Consider the following 16,204-nt stretch of genomic DNA (forward strand, 5'->3'; position numbering starts at 1 on the left):
AGCTATGCAAATTTTTCTAGTTGACAGGATTATGACAGAAAACTTAAACACAAAAGCCAAAACAGCACAATTTTGTATGAAGTTGCTACTGGAACTAGATGGTCTTTAAGGTCCCTAACAAACTAAATGTTCTAGGATTCTGTGAAAGCTGGTGACACAGACTTGTGTGTAACCAAACCCACCTCCCAAGAGTCAAAAGTCTTACCTTTCTCACCTCCACAACATCAAGGCTTTCTTCCTCCTCCCCATTTCTAAAGTGCAGTGGCCTATTGCAAACTCCAGCATAGTGAAAACTGCATTGAGGGAACACAACTGTGTCCTCCTGGGGAAGGCTTCCTATTTCTAGCTGACATCTTCATAAATCAAGATTTCACATGTATAAAGTACTTAAAGCAATATTTGGTGAAACACCAAATTTAACTGGGAGGAGAAACAGCACTGTGATAATGTTTGCTGCCTCTTCTCCCCCAGTGTAACTTCTCCTTTGTGAAATTACACTTAAGACAAAACATCAAGAAGATTTTAATCCATCCAAGCAACAGTACTTCTGATGCATCTGAATTATGCAGCTGAGCTGAAAATCACGTAGAGAAAAACTAATTTTCCAGACTACTTTTTTGCATTATTGTCATCTAATCACCTTTCCTTACTTCAAATTCTAAAGTTGTTCCACAAAGTTAAAAAGGCACAGAAGGTTTACCACATGAAGCAACTGGAGGCCAAATTCATGACATTTACTCTCTGATGGATACAGTCTAAAGTAGACAGTATCAGAAAATGTTATTTTCAAAGCTGGGGAAGGTGCTTATCAATTCTATTTCTGAACTTGTTAAAAACTGCTCAGCTGACTGTGGCCTCTGATTCAATTTCACCCATGAGGAACTCAGTATGAATGCTCAAGGCTGTGCCAGGACTAACCAAAGCACACGATGGGGAGAGATTAACAGCATCACTTGTAGAACTCTCTCCTGATTCCAACACACCAAAAATCAACATATCCTTATGGCAGTTTGCAACCGGGCTGCCAGACATTGCTTAGAAAATCTGATCACTAAAAGCTTATTTTTATTCAGATAATCTTTATATATAGATCTTGATTTATAATCAAATCCTGAAACTCTTCTGCAAGAACACCAAGCTAAGACAAGTGACAGATGTGCTGTTCTGAAGCTATGCCTAAAGTTCAGGTTCAACTCTGCACTGTGGTTTACCAATAAGAGCAATAAACTTACTTGATTAGTAGCCAAGTTTAGAGCAATGCTTAAACCCAATTTTTTAAAACAGACACAGCCCTTGAACATATTTTTCAGGAAAAAATGCTGTTGACACATCATAGGAGTAGGAAATGGTATGGACTCAAATATATTTTGAAAAATAAAGAAATTTGGTGCTTACACTGATGTATTTTCATTCCTACCACACTACAATAATTTTTGAGAGATCTGAACAGCTCTATCTGCTCCACCAGCAAAAACTCAATACAAGAATCAACTAGAGTGTCTTTCATCTGTTCAGGAGGAACGTAACAAGGTTTATGAAACAGTGTGATAACTGCTTAGCCAAATGTGTACACAGCTATAAAAACTCATCCTAAGAGCAGTTTACTGATGCTTAAAGCACACAGCAGACGTTTCAAAAACTGAAGCAAGATTTAGGCAGCCCATAGAAAAATGGAAAGTAGTATAGGATAGCCTTTTCTCAGTTACACTTTATGAAAGCTAGCTAGATGATGCAAAGATCCAATATTTTACAGTAATTCAGGCAGACAGTATTTTCTGCCCTATGTAATGAAGTCCTAATTTTTTTCAAAGACAAGGATTTATTTAGTTTTAGAATTCAAAGTACCTATGTCTACAGGCAAACAAACGGCCTATCTGCAGAGAAAGAGACAAGTATATATAAAGAATAAAAGAAAATTAAATTATTTACTCTAATAGGCTGGGAAAAATGCCGTAAAAACAATCTAAAATGTTTTTCAGTAGCTGTTCATTTCAATGCACCAAGCTATGCTGAGGTCACTTCGCAGGGGAAACCCCATCACTTCAAGACTTAAGGGGTAATTGTTTCACACTGACTTCTTCCCTTTTAAGTCCTCTGTCAAATTCTTCCTTTGCCTTCAAAATGAGAAAGCTAATAGTATTTACCCTCAAACACTGCTGCAGATTAAGTATCTGCCTTTCCTTACATCTCAGCTAGGGCAAAGTAAACATGCACATTCAGCTGCTTGTCAGAGTCCCAAGTCTACTGCTATTAGTGGTGTCACCTAGAAAGACTGAACTAAGAGGTTTCAGAATCGCTTTTCACAAACACGTTAAAAAAAAGAAAAAAAGATAAAAGTATAGATGACAATGTTGCCTGGTCTCACATCACTGACTTCTGAATAAAACTCAAGAAGGGACATGTTTTTGTTTCCCCTTTTCACCAGCAATCAGACAACAAGAAGTGCTTCAGATGTTTGCCACAGGAGCCAAAGATGCAACATTTGTATGACTTACTGTCAGAAAGAGGCTTGTATGAATTTCCTCTCTAACCATAAAAGAATCACTATAAAAATCACATTGACAGATGAATTATCACAAATCCAGCTGTGACAGAACAAAATTTATATCCTTAAAATCTCTGATTAAGAAGTTTCCTTCATGAAATTAGAATGATACAGCGTAACTACTCCCACCTTCCAGAGGTGAGAATAATAGTCTCCAGTTTAAAAAAACCCCAAAACCTCCTCACAAAACCAAAACCAGTCGATCCACAAGAATCTTACAAAGGAGAATACCGTTTTATTCACTCTATATCCCTCTATTTCATTGACATTGTTACAGAAATAATTATTAAGTAATGATGAAAGATGACAACAGTATTGCCCATTAGGCAGAAATGACTGCCAATTTACCTCATCTAGAATTAGCACCATATGCAATTTAATCAAAAACCAAAATTAAAATAGTTTTTCCTATTCAGATGTACTTTGGTACGATTCACTAAGAATGTGCAGGTGGCAAATAATTTACTTATAAAAATAGAACACAAGGATGCATAGATGCATCTACATAAACACAGAACCCTCAAACTGTACATTCCAAAAAAAACCCAAATAAAAAGTCAACTGCTTCTCATTAGCACACGATGTGTTTTTCAACGCTTTTCACTCTAGAGAAATCTGTATGCTTGGGAGACTCTCATTTACATTTATCCTATCAATTTTACCCCATCACACAGTAATTTCATCTGATGTATAACTACATTCAGAAGTCATCTAGTTTAAGATAAACAAAGCAACTTTGAAATAAAGCATTTTAAGATTTGAAATTGGAAAAACATCTCTTACATTGATGACTATTATGTCTCCAATGAAGTATGATGAACTTGCATAATTTCTTGCTGAAATATGTATTACTATTTATGAAATTTAAAAACAGCTGTTCAGCAACTTTAGTAAAACAATGAAGTCCCAAAGTGATGCATCCATTGATTTCAAAACTTCACATTCACTGTTACAATTATCAGACCTTCACAGCCCAGAATCCCAATTAATTTCAATGCATCTAATTCCATCTCTTGAGTTTTAGGTTGTTTTTACTACTAAAATGTCTATTTATATCATATGCTTTTACTACATAAATGCCTTTTGACATACAGATTTTTGAAGAAAGTACCCTCTCTTTAAAATATAAACCAATGAAACTAAGCTGCCTCAGATGTACTAAAACCCCAAATGAATTCCAGTCAAAAAAATCCAAAAACAATAGGTGGCAGATAATGTATTTCTTTGCTTATGACGTCCAAGTGTGTCTTAAAACTACCTGTTTTAGATGATTTAAAACATGCAGTTTTACTTTTGGATTTCATAGGTTTGATCTACGAGATATTTAGATTCTATGTAATTTTGAAAGGCCAGCAATGAGGGAACCAAGCCTCAGGGTGCAACCAAAAAAAAAAAAAAGTGTGCTAGAAGCTAGAGCTGCTAACTGGTAGCCCTCCTATGGCAGCTACCAATGGTACATTGCTATCTATTACACTTATGAAAAAACAGGCAGCTTTCTCAAAGACAACTGAAAAGTTATGCTGAACTCTTACATTTCCTTTGACAAACCAATACAGGTTAAGCACAGTGCAGTGACAGGATGTTAGTCTCTTAAAATAATTTGTTTAAATTCCATACCAAGTGAAACTAAACCGTAAGATGTGAATCTGAGAAACTGAGAGTCCTGCTATACCTTTATATCAAGACGACCATAAACTTTTCTTTGACAGAAATATTAAAAGTTTCTATCCAACACCTTTGAGTCTTTGACTATTAGTACTGCCAATTCTTAACAAAAAACTAGGACGTGACATTATATTAGAGGGTATTTAGTGGCTCCTACTTTTAATAATTGAAAGTCACATCTGAGCAAAAAGAAGAGAAAGATTCTTTTATAAAGGCTGCTAAATTGTTTTAGGAAGAATCCTTCCTTTGATTTTGATTCTAATCTCAGTTACATTAAAGTCTGTAGATTATACGAAAGAGCTCAAGGAATGAACTCTAACAGACTAAAAGCTGCTCAAATACTTACCAGTCCTTGCTGCAATGAGATGCGTTGCTTTATCAGGATCATCAGCACTCAGTACAAGATTCTTCACAATTTTAGCTCCAAGTGCTGTGGCATGATAGTGTTCCCGTGTCTTTTCAATAGGAAAGTTTGTCGGGTAAAGTCCGCTAAATATGATGGTTACATCTGCCAAGACTTTACTTTTTAATTCTGGTACTATTTTTCTGATGTCTGGAATTTCCTCAATCTCTTTTTTCAGGTATTTATCATACTTTGTGTAATAATCAGTGTGAACTCGCACAAGGATCTCCTCGAGGTATATTAAATGGTCGTCGTCATCTGTATCATCTTCCTCCTCTTCCTCCTCCATACTCTGGTTTAAGGACTCACCCATTGTCATGCCAGACTGTTCACTAATTTGAGATTCTGTTTCAGCTTCTTTCTTGTCTCCAGACCCATTTCCTAAATCACTAAGGCTTTCCTGTTCACTTTCCTCTTGAGCTTCAAGATCAATTTTGTCCTGGATATTTTCACTAGGTAAAGACGACTGTGTGTCCCCAGAATGGTTCACCAGACCATCCTTTTTCTCACTCACATCAGTGCAACTCTCTTGCTGCAAATTTTCATCCTGTAGAGGTTGTTTGGATTTCTTCCAACTTCTCTTTTCCTCATTCTCACTATCTGATACAGAAGTGGATGACTTTTTGGTATCCAATCCATCGTCACTTTCACTGTCACTAGACAGTTCAAAGTCCAAGTCATTCGTTGTCTTCTCTTGGGTTTGCTGCTTCTCTGTAACTGTACTATCAACTTGTTCTGAAAAAATCTGAGATTCTTTTGTATTTGCCAAATCATCAGTGACCTCATTGTCCATTTTGTGACCAGTGCTATCATTTAAGGAGTCCTGAGCATTAACTTTATCATGAGAGTATACATCCCCATCAGATGTTTCACTGCTTACAAAAGTACTCCCATTTGCAGTGCAAGTGTCCTTTGCAGTTTTCTTGAGACCATTACTGTGCTCTTCTACACATATAACATTCTTTATTTCTTCAGCATCTTTTGCTGAAATCACTGCTGAATCCAATGTCTCAGGTTTTGCAGAGTGGTTTGCTAAGACATGGGCAAGAAAGAAAACAAATATTTTTCCTTTTTTTAAGATTAATAAAAATTTAATTTTCATTGACCTTTAAGACAGAGTTTACATACGGATTTAGATTTCATTATGCTTGGAAATGATCACTAGGCCTTTCAAAACTGTTAAAATTCTCTAGGTGTCAATGATTGCTAGAAAGGACTGTCAAACCTAACAAACTTTACTATTGTAAAGAAGTCATATAAGTAGCTTCTTTTTGTTTTTCTTTATATCACAGGTCATAAGTAATTATTTGTTAACTCTGCAAGCTTTAAGGGATTTATCTTGTAGTGTAAGTTTTACAATTACAACTTAGAGCAATGAAAATAAATGGGGGGCAGACAGGGGCAGAATTTGCTTCATAAGGTCCTAATCCAGAACTACAGTACAAGAACTTTATTTGTGAACAGCCATGTCTTTCATATAACTTAATTTTCATAATAAAATAATTGAACTTTAGTCCCTGAAAATATATATCTATTTTAGTAACACAAAGATAACATTCAAGCTCAATTTAAGACTCATGGAATGCAAGTAAAAGGGTAATAGAGTCAAAAGCAGAAGAACAGTTTTAGGATGTTGTCTGCAGAAGTAGAGCGACAATTAAAGAAAATGCAGACTTCCAAAACTTTGCACACAAATGTTCACTGGGAACACTTGTGTGAAATCACGGTACTTTGTCTCCCTTTTGTGATCATGTTCCTGCCCTGCAAGTAACAACAGAAGTCAAATGTAGAGGTCCCACATCACACTGGCCCAATTCAGGCTGACCATACCATGTCTATTGTTGTATTGGGAACTTCTGGGAAAGAGAGCAATGTCACAAGTATTAAATTAAAAAAAGCCCCAAACCCTTGGCTAAACTGGAAAAAGTCCAGCAAGTCTTTCTCATGACATTGCTAATTATTTGGGGGCAAAATGTATTTGAAAACACAATCTAGTAATGTGTACTTTCTAAATCCATTATGTGTATTACAGTGCTGAGCCTGTTGAATATAAGGTTCTTGTGTCAAATGCCAAAACAGTATGTTCAGTAGGTGCTAAAACTTCACATTAATCTTATTAGCACGATTTAGACTGGGAGACAAGCAGATTCCAACATTCATTTTCAGCAGTGTGTTGAGGTCAGAATTTATTACCTATTCCTCCAAGTCCCAAGGACAAGGAAGAGGACTGAAGAGGTGATACCTACAGAGAAGAGAAAGTCAGCATGTTTTACATGAAGTTGTGAAGGAGAAACTGTCCCACTCTACACATTCTTGAACAGTTTGGTGTATTGTCAAATCAGCTCTCAGATACAACACTTACTACTGCTTCACTTCTGCTCTGGTTGATGCCAAAAGGAATGCTCTCAGTAAGAAAGGTCCAGTTTTACCACACTACTCACAATTGTGCTGTCAACTCCAATAGTCTGGGATTGCCCATCTGAGCACAACTCCAATGTTACTAAAACCATCGCAAATGACTTACATCGGTCATGTCTGAAAAGTGGACTAAGTTATAAACGTGGTTTAAAAACATTCTAATTACCTTTCTTCTTCATTTGCATTTCTCTTGATCCAGGAGGTGCATTAATATCTCCAATCCCCTGAAAGTATACGTATTTCTTCACAGTTATTAAATTGGGTGCAAACTTCCAAACATCCTCTCTATCATCAATGATGCAAACCATGGAATCTCCACAAGGAAAGAGATCTCTAAGAGACAAAACAGTTGATAAATTAAGCCAGTTTCAGAAATTTATTAAGCAATGAAAGCAACTTCTGGTGATGCTCTGGTTTATTATGAGCATGTCTGCAGAACACGGAACTTACAAAAGAAACTTAGAAAACATCAACAATACTAAAATCACGGAATTCAAAATACAAGCTTTCAACAAATTAGTTAGTGAAAGAAAAGGAAACAGCTCTTTTAAAATCTGTGTCCCAAAGGCTAAAAGCAGGAAACAAGAAACCTCCATGAGAACAAACTATTACAACATTTCAGTCTAGTTTTCACTGGCTTTTGTCAACCAATAGCCCAAAGTCAACGATCACAAGGTCAATACACTACCTATATAGAGACAGGTAAAAGACACAAGAAGAGTTTTTAAAGAGTAGATTCATTCAATCCAAGATAAAGGAAACAGAAGTACTAGTATCACCCATCACCTAGGAGGAAGAGGAGGTAGAATACCTAAGATGCATATAAAAAACAGAGCAAGAAAAGAAAAAAAGCTTCACATTTGCTACAGTCAGGTGTGGAGAGGCAATAACTTCTAGTATTTCATAAAGCTGCATTAAACATATCTGTTTTAGAAAAAAATCTTGGCTTTATATTCTGAAAAAGATCAGAATATGAATTTAGACAAGAATATGAATTCAAGGCTCTAAATGACCTAATTTCAAGAAACACTAGGAACAGAAGGTGCTTTTAGCACATTTGAAAGCCAGAATACTAGGTATTTAATTATGAATTAAACTCAAACCAAGAATTTTGGTTTAATTAAAAAACCCACAACATAAAAGTCATTATACAAGCTCAAAAGACAAAGTGGAAATATGGCTGTTGTTACAAGAATAAGAAGTGTAAGTGAAAACATGCCATGGCATCACGCTCTTACTGTTCTGCTACCACAGAACCCATTAAGAAGAAATGCTGCAATGCCCAACACCTCAGTTTAACCGAGATGGTGTTGATATTTAAGAGGCAGACAAAGAAGGATATAAACACATTAAATGCAGAGGGAGTAATTTTTATTTTATTTAGCGTAGTTTCTCTGCTATCCTGCTCTGTATAACACCTAAGACCCATATACATACCTAAGATTCCCAGTTTTAGAAAATGGATCGATACATTCATCCCTTGACAATATTCGATGGGAAAAAAGCTTCTTTTCAGGGTCCAAAAATCCTTTTGGAAGAAGAAATTAAAGAGTTAATGGTCAAGATGTTTGCTCCTTGCTTATGTTTTATATACTTCTGCTACTTTAATTTGTGCAACAGCAGTTTAACTGAAAATTTTAAGGCATGAGATCAGATGAGAGAAAGTACAGTGGATCAAATATTTGTAGCTAATTCAAGGAGATTAATTTTAAAAACTCCATCCAATATTCTTTGAAGATTGCAACAGAACAATTTGTGACAGCCAAATAAATAAGGCTGAAAGCGATACAGCAAGTGACAGATACACCATTTTTGCAACTTACATTTATCTCTCTATAGTTGGTTCCTTAAAGCTAAATGCTCTCCTTAGCTCATTATGCCTAGGGACTGCAGAGAAGTCTCACAAGAGTCGGCAATGTGCTGCAATATTTAAGCGCAGTAGGAAGTTAAGGGACAGTTCCAGCCGGAGCTCTTGCATTTGTAGGTTTTAAGTTGTACCTCTAACAACTACTTTGATACATTTACACATAATGAATATATTCCTGGGACTTCTAGAAATGTTTAGGCCCAGCTGTGGTAACTTTTCTGACTACACTCTTAAAAAAACCCAACGAAACAAACAAAAAAACCCCCAAGACAGAAGCTGTGCTAGATGATCTTAAAGCAAGATAAAGTGCCATTATTTAGGAAAATGATGACTTGGGTGTACAAACACACATGCACATGCTTCTGAACCTAGCTTCCAATAAAGAAGTTCACCTTCATAAGCAGATCACAGCCAGATAGTTACTTAGAAAGAAATTGGCATATTATATGCTAATCTGTATTTCTTGTTCTATTGAATTTGTAGAAACTATTATCAACTTCTCATTATTCTTATGAATAATACAAGGCAGTCAATACTTACTTGGGAACCATCTTTTCAAGTTTTACTGTCTTTTACTTTAAATGATGGCCACATTATAACCAGAAGCAGAATTCAAAATGACTACAGACTCTATGGACCAGCTTTAATTTTCTTTCAAGGAGCTCAGATTTGCACATATCAGATTTGCACATATCAACTCCTTTTAACAGTCTAGCTCCCAAGAGTACCTTAAGTTAGGACTTTGTTTTTAAAAAAACTAAAAATCAGTCATCACTTCTGAAAGTTGATCCTGTGTGTAATTAATATTGATGTGTAATTGGAATAACTTAAAACCCATAAAAGCAAGAAAATTCTGAGTTAAGGACAGAGGTTCAACCTTAACTCACCCGGCTATGTTTAAGAATTGCTGCAAACTCGTAGAATCATCCCCTGTAGTGAGACCCTTGCAGTACCTAGGCATAATGAATTGAGAGAATTAGCTACAAATATTTATTGCTGCATACACAGATACTTTTACAAACTACAAAAGCCGTCATACAAGTTGCTGTTCTCCCCAACAAAATTCTCTTCTGCTATTTGTCTGAATACACAGGAAATCTCTACACTGAATTAGACAGAAGTGCACTGATTACATGGCAAAACTTCAATAAGGCACTCAGCTGCAATGTTGCTGACCTAAAACTGTAAGAAAAATGAAGTTGAACTAAAAAAGTCCAAATGCAGAAAGTGTGGCTGCCAGGGATTAGAGATAAGGTAGCATTCCAAAGCTGCACAGTAATGCTTTATCACTAAACTAAAAATACACTGAAGAGAAAGCTCATCAAAGATCCATCTGCAAAGACACAAGCCCACCTTAGAAGAGTCCAAAGCTAAGCTACATGAGTAACAACACAGAAAACAGCACTGGTCTCTTTCTAAAAAGTTCCTTCCAGGTCAATCTGTTTGGTTTCTTTTAGATGTTCCCTAGTCAACTAAATCAATAGAACAAACAATTTGATGTTTTCACGTCTCAGGGAAAGGGCAGGTAACATTTAATTCATTTCATCATTTGTTTTCCCCAACACACCAGGCACCCACCAAAGCCACTCTCTCCTCTGCAGCTGGACAGGGGAGAGAAAATATAATGAAGGGTTCATGGGCTGAGATAGGGAGCAACAGAGACTGGGAAAAACTGAGCTGACAAACTGAGCTTCCTTTTAGTCTAATAAATTAGACACTGTACTAGGTATGCCCCCAAGTTTCTTGAACAAACTGAAGACACTATACTTATCCTTTACCACATTAGGAAGGAATATCCAGTAGACTCACCTAGTAGAGATTATTACCCCAGTTGTTTGTTCCCCATTATCGCAGACTGGCTCTTTGCACATAGACTTACCAAACCATATTGCCTGCTCTTAAAAAATACTCTTAAAAAAGAAAATTCATAAATAAGTAAAACCTAAATTCAAACCACCAGAAGATACAATGTTGAAAACTAACTCATATTGGGGACGTCTCAAATCTTAGAGAAAGACTGAGTTAAATAGCAGTTCCCAGGAGCAGTTGCATAACAGTTGGAACCAAGATGAATTTATAAAACTAAAATTGAATTTCTGAAGAATCAGGTTACCTTCAGTTCTACTTGAGATTCTACTTTACAGCCTGGAAAGAGCTGTTGACCCAATCTTTCAAAAGGTGGGACAACTTCAGACACTGGTGATTACACATACATACTGTATACATTCTATAATATACTTGCCATAACAAACCATACATATGAATACTCTCAACTTGGTCCCACTTTCTAAATTTCATCATAAATCTGAAGTGATTTCACATTGCTTTACTGTTGCTTAATAGCTTCTGAACTCAAAATTCTCTGTGGCATTTTACAACTCACTTTTAAGCTGACATCAGTTTTAAATATACCAAACTTCTCTTGTACAGAGCAGAAAAAGAAATCAAGTAACAATTGCTCAAAATAATTATTTAACAGAGAAATACTCCAGGAAGCTCCAGATAATAAAATCCAAAGCTCAACTTCATAAACATATTACCAGATATCACTTTGTAAACATGTCAAACTAAAAAAGGGTTTAGGATAAATAATTTCAGCAGATATAAACGATGTTTACAAATACTAGCTAATCCCACTTAACAGCTGGCAGGAGTCAGCTGAGATGAGAGAAAAGGACTGACAAGATGTCATCTCTTTTCAAAAGATTTCTAGGACATGAAAGGAGCAGGTCAGAATCCAGAAACAACAAAGATATATAGGATATCTACAGAGGACCTAAGCAAACAACTTTTTTTTTTATTAAAAAGATCCCCATCATTCTATTACAAGTTCTTTCTTTATGTAACAAGAGGATAACAAAAAAAGTATCAACAGGACAGCTCTGGGAGAAACCATTTAACCAATACTGCCATCAAGTGTTCTCAATATGTATTAGCTATGTATTTCTCTAGTACTGAATCTTGGCTGCACAGGGGGACCAAAGACTGTATCCAGTGTTTGGCCACAGATTTCAGCTGAAACTATTGCCAGCACTGCACATATAACCCACTTGCAGTCTGAAGGCTTTTGATGAGGTTGAACAGCTTCTGGCAGAAATCCAGAAGTCTGTGGGTGACAGAAAACAGCAATACCCTAATTTGCTCATTTGGTGACTATTCCCTCTATGGAATAAATGGGGTAGCTTGAGTATGATGATCTCAGTGTCAGTACAGGGACTGCAACGTAATCCACATTGGGGCTCAGAGACTAAAATGGGCAGAGGCCAAATTACATATTGAGAGTAGACAGGGAAAGCACTTAGACATGATAAGTTAACTGCAACTCCTCCCTGGCTCTGAAGGCCATTTGCTATACAGTTTCTGACCTTAGGCCAGATTATAGCGCACAGATCCAGGTGAGGAAGACTGCCCCCTCACTTTCTTACTTAAGAAAACTTCCTCTTTTGCCACAGAAGATAAAAATGCATTCTAAGGAGGACAGAAAGGTACAGAATTGCTAATGCATTAGCAGTACACAACACTTAATCCAACAGCAAGACTGACAAAGCTTTAAGAAGATTCTTCAAACTATGAGTGACATAGAAACATTCACTTGGATTGGCAGAATAGGACATGCTTCAAACCTTTCAAGGAGTATTAGCTGGAGACCACAAACAAGCATCACATTCTGATGACAAAAATATTGTATGTTGTCATTCAGAAGTTTCTTATAATTGTCATTACAAGCCTCTTCTGTGGCATTTAACATGCATAAAGAATTGTTTGATTATGTATTTTTTTCTGAAGTGTTTTAGAGCTAACTAGGACAGCTAGCTCTCTAGCTGTTTTGGAATCTTCCTTTCTTGCCAAGAAGTGAGATTACTGGGACATTGTTGTTCAAAACACTCCTGGCAATATGACAAAAAAAAAAAAAAACAAATGTGAAAGACAACTTTAAAAAGGCTAGGAGACATGAAACAGCAGCATGGATAGTTTCACAGAGTCATAACCTGAAATATTATTAATTATATTGTCTTAGACCAACAGACTTGATAAAGGGAAGTTTGAGGAGAAAATGCTCTTCTGACAGAAAAGACTAAAATTGGCTTTTACCCTATCTTGACAGTTTAAACACATGATGTCCCTCCTAACATGATTCAGACCCAGGCACTTAGATAACCAGGGCAGGTTTCTTTTATGCTTCTCAGAAAAAAGAAAACATTTCAGCCAGTGACCCGCACAATAGACTATTACTGTTATAATTCAGATACAAGTTTTCACTTACTAGGAGAAAATATTTTTAAATTCTTGAGAAAAATATGTGAAAATACTGCTAGATTTCTGTTCCTCATGAAGTTAAGTGTATCTCAGCTCCAGGACACAAACAGAACTGTTGTAAATTAATTTATAGCAGCAGAACTTCCTTTGGCGAAAGGAAACGATACGAGGGAGCAGTGTTCCCCACAGGACGAGTTACCGTCACATTGTTGAATTTGATGGTTACCTTAGATTTGTAAGACAAATGAAGTTGCAGACCATTGTTAGGGTCCATCAACATAATTTCTTACTTCATAAGAAGGCACTAGTTGACAATCTGATTCTCTAACCATCAGTGAGGCAAAGCACATCTGATGGGGAAATAAAGTACCATTTCTAAAATTATAGGCCATACAGGCACTGCTTTGTAAACAAGCTATGAATTCTACTTACAGATTTATTTAGGAGGTGGCTTTGCACAAAATAAATAACAAATACTTGAAAACAATTGCATAAATAAAATGAATTATATGAGTATGAAGGCAGGGTAGGTAAATATTGTTAAATGTAACATATTACTCACCTGCAATTGTATGTGCATACAGCCTGCTGCCAAAAGTAAAAACATGTAATTCATAGAGCTTGGCAATTTTTTCCAGGAATTCCTTACAATGAGGACGCAAACGTGTGTGCAACATAGGCTCACCTCGACCTAACTGGAAATGAAATATTCCCTAGAAGAAAAACCATGTTGAATATTATCAGAATAGCAAACAAAAATGCCAGCATTCCAGAGGTACACTCTTCCCTCACTTCAAGTTTATTTGGTCCTATGAGATCAAAGCAAGTTTTGGCCACAAGATTATGTGGATGAATAAAATCCAAAGCACATTTTTGCTCTGTGCCAGGCTTTCAAATGCAGGAAACTGTACTGTTGAAAAATTTATGATGCAAGTGGCTTTCATTCAAATCTTTACTTATGGCAGACCAATCTGAAAAATTTCTCAACCTGCTTGTCTCAGAGAAGTTCAGGATCTCACTACAATCAATACCTGTCAGTGAACTTCTGACAGACTCTTTTCAATATGCATTGAGTTCAGAGAAAGTATTTTCTTCATCCAACAAAGTCTGTCTATGGAAACATAACATCAGAGAGCAAAATAGGAAGGAAGCTTCCCAATAAAGACCCCAGTTAAAAACCCAAAATACTTTTAAAATTATTTGTCTTCAAACCATGAATTTATACTGATAGAGGCATAGCCTTTCAGACACATTAGATTTTTTTAATCCTTAAACTGAATATTCATGGTTCCCTTTCCTCTTAATTGCAATGTACATTTCTAGCTTGCTTTTTCCCAAAAATTGTGAACATATGCTGACCCTACTGGACATGCAAGAATGGCAAATGGAAAGAAAATAATTAAGCAATCACAGTTTGCATGATGTTGATGTTTGAGTTTGCATCCTCTTATTCCAGACACTGAACACATTTCAACAAGTTTCCTGTTTTAGAGCTTCCAAATTAGAAGTGTTACAAGCCAATTACCCTTGTCAGCTCAATAACAAGTGTTTCATGAAGAAATTAAACCACAACACAAAACCTCTCCCCTCCTCACTTCCTCAAGAAAGATTAAAAAAAAATCCCTACACATACTCATTGAACAACAGACACAGGAGTGCTCAAAAATCCAAAAAGGGACTTCGAATACCAATTTACTGTATCTGCCTCAGACTTGGAGGGAAAACAGTTTCATTACTGAGAACTCAGCTTGTTAATTGCAGAGGAAGGAAAGCAGGAATTAAAAATCTGAAACACCTCTCAAAATGATTAGAAAGGAAAAGTGCAGGAAAGCATGAATGGAAGAAAGAAAAATGTCAATTTAAGTGTAAAGAAAAAGGAACACATTACAGAAGACTTGTTTCTCCTTTTCTTTTATTCTTCAACTACAATTTTACCTAACTACAGAATGTTATTTTAAAGATCCATCATTTAAATATTGTTAGAAACATTCCTGTTGTTATATTGGACTGAAAGGTAACCCCCAAATACCTTATTAGACATTTGCTGGCAGTGCTGTTCTGTAGTATGGATCAATGTCTGGTCCAAATCTACCATGAGCACCAGTTTTCTATTTCGATGTAGTCGTTGCTGATCTTCTCTTCCCAGCTGCTCAGCTTGCTGTAACAGAAATATTCACTGCTAAGCTTGGCTTCATAGAAATAAACTAGGTTTATTGCCTTTTGTATACTGTACAGGAGAAGTCCTTCTGTTACAAACCAACTGCACAATAAATCATACCTCAACACTACCTTAGCAATGGCAGTTGAGGAACAAATTTTTTTACAGAGAACAAAAAGCTCTCCAAGTCTACTCTCAGATCTTTGTGACACTATTATCTCCTAAAATTCAAAAACTCAACACAAAACTTTCAAAAGTAACAAAAAAGTAACCACTGATTTAACTTAAGGCCCAGTGTCCTGATAGGAAATAGAAGTAGCTTTGAACACAAAAGGATAATTCATCAGTAGGTCTGAGAACTTTTGACTGCTATGTCCAGCAATTTTGCATTATTAAGTACAGTATGTCTGAAAACCCCATACTAAGAATAAAACTGAAGCTGCTGCTGACAAAGATGATACCTATGAACTTCAGATTACAGAATGTATGCCTTCAGACAAATAGTTAAGATTATGCAGTGCCACATGGGCACTAACATTAAGACCTTATAATCCAGTAAATATGAGTGGTTTACTCCTGCACATATTCACAACGTTTCCAAGTACCAGGTGAAACTCTGTGTTCACTTGATTCACTTCTGCAAGTTGCAGTGTTACTCTCAAGACAGCTGAACTTAAAAGTAAAGCTAGAGCACTACAAAGCAGCAAGGATCAAGTGCAAACTGCCCTTTGAAACACTCCTCTATGATGGGGACACCTCTAGCTGCTTACATCTTCACAGTTCCCCTCACTGGTGTGCTTTGAAGAATTACCAGGAAAAAAAAAAATCAAGTAGCAACATAAAAAAGTAAAAAGAGATCAGGTTGATAAAGAAGATCAATGGAATGGCCAT

The 16,204-nt window shown here is 36.2% G+C and overlaps 1 protein-coding gene across 1 annotated transcript in view; it reads right to left on the reverse strand.

The window, feature by feature from the left end:
• CTDP1 (CTD phosphatase 1) overlaps positions 1-16,204 on the reverse strand; it is a 99,301-nt gene that overhangs the window by 66,327 nt on the left and 16,770 nt on the right. The window contains exons 4-8 of the mRNA XM_014877703.2: positions 15,185-15,313; positions 13,718-13,868; positions 8,469-8,559; positions 7,198-7,364; positions 4,557-5,645 (exon numbers count right to left, since the gene is read on the reverse strand). Coding sequence (XP_014733189.2) covers positions 4,557-5,645; positions 7,198-7,364; positions 8,469-8,559; positions 13,718-13,868; positions 15,185-15,313 — 1,627 coding nt within the window. The remainder of the gene's footprint in view (positions 1-4,556; positions 5,646-7,197; positions 7,365-8,468; positions 8,560-13,717; positions 13,869-15,184; positions 15,314-16,204) is intronic.

Source organism: Sturnus vulgaris, chromosome 1, assembly GCF_052056855.1.
Source record: "Sturnus vulgaris isolate bStuVul1 chromosome 1, bStuVul1.hap1, whole genome shotgun sequence".
NCBI lineage: Eukaryota > Metazoa > Chordata > Aves > Passeriformes > Sturnidae > Sturnus > Sturnus vulgaris.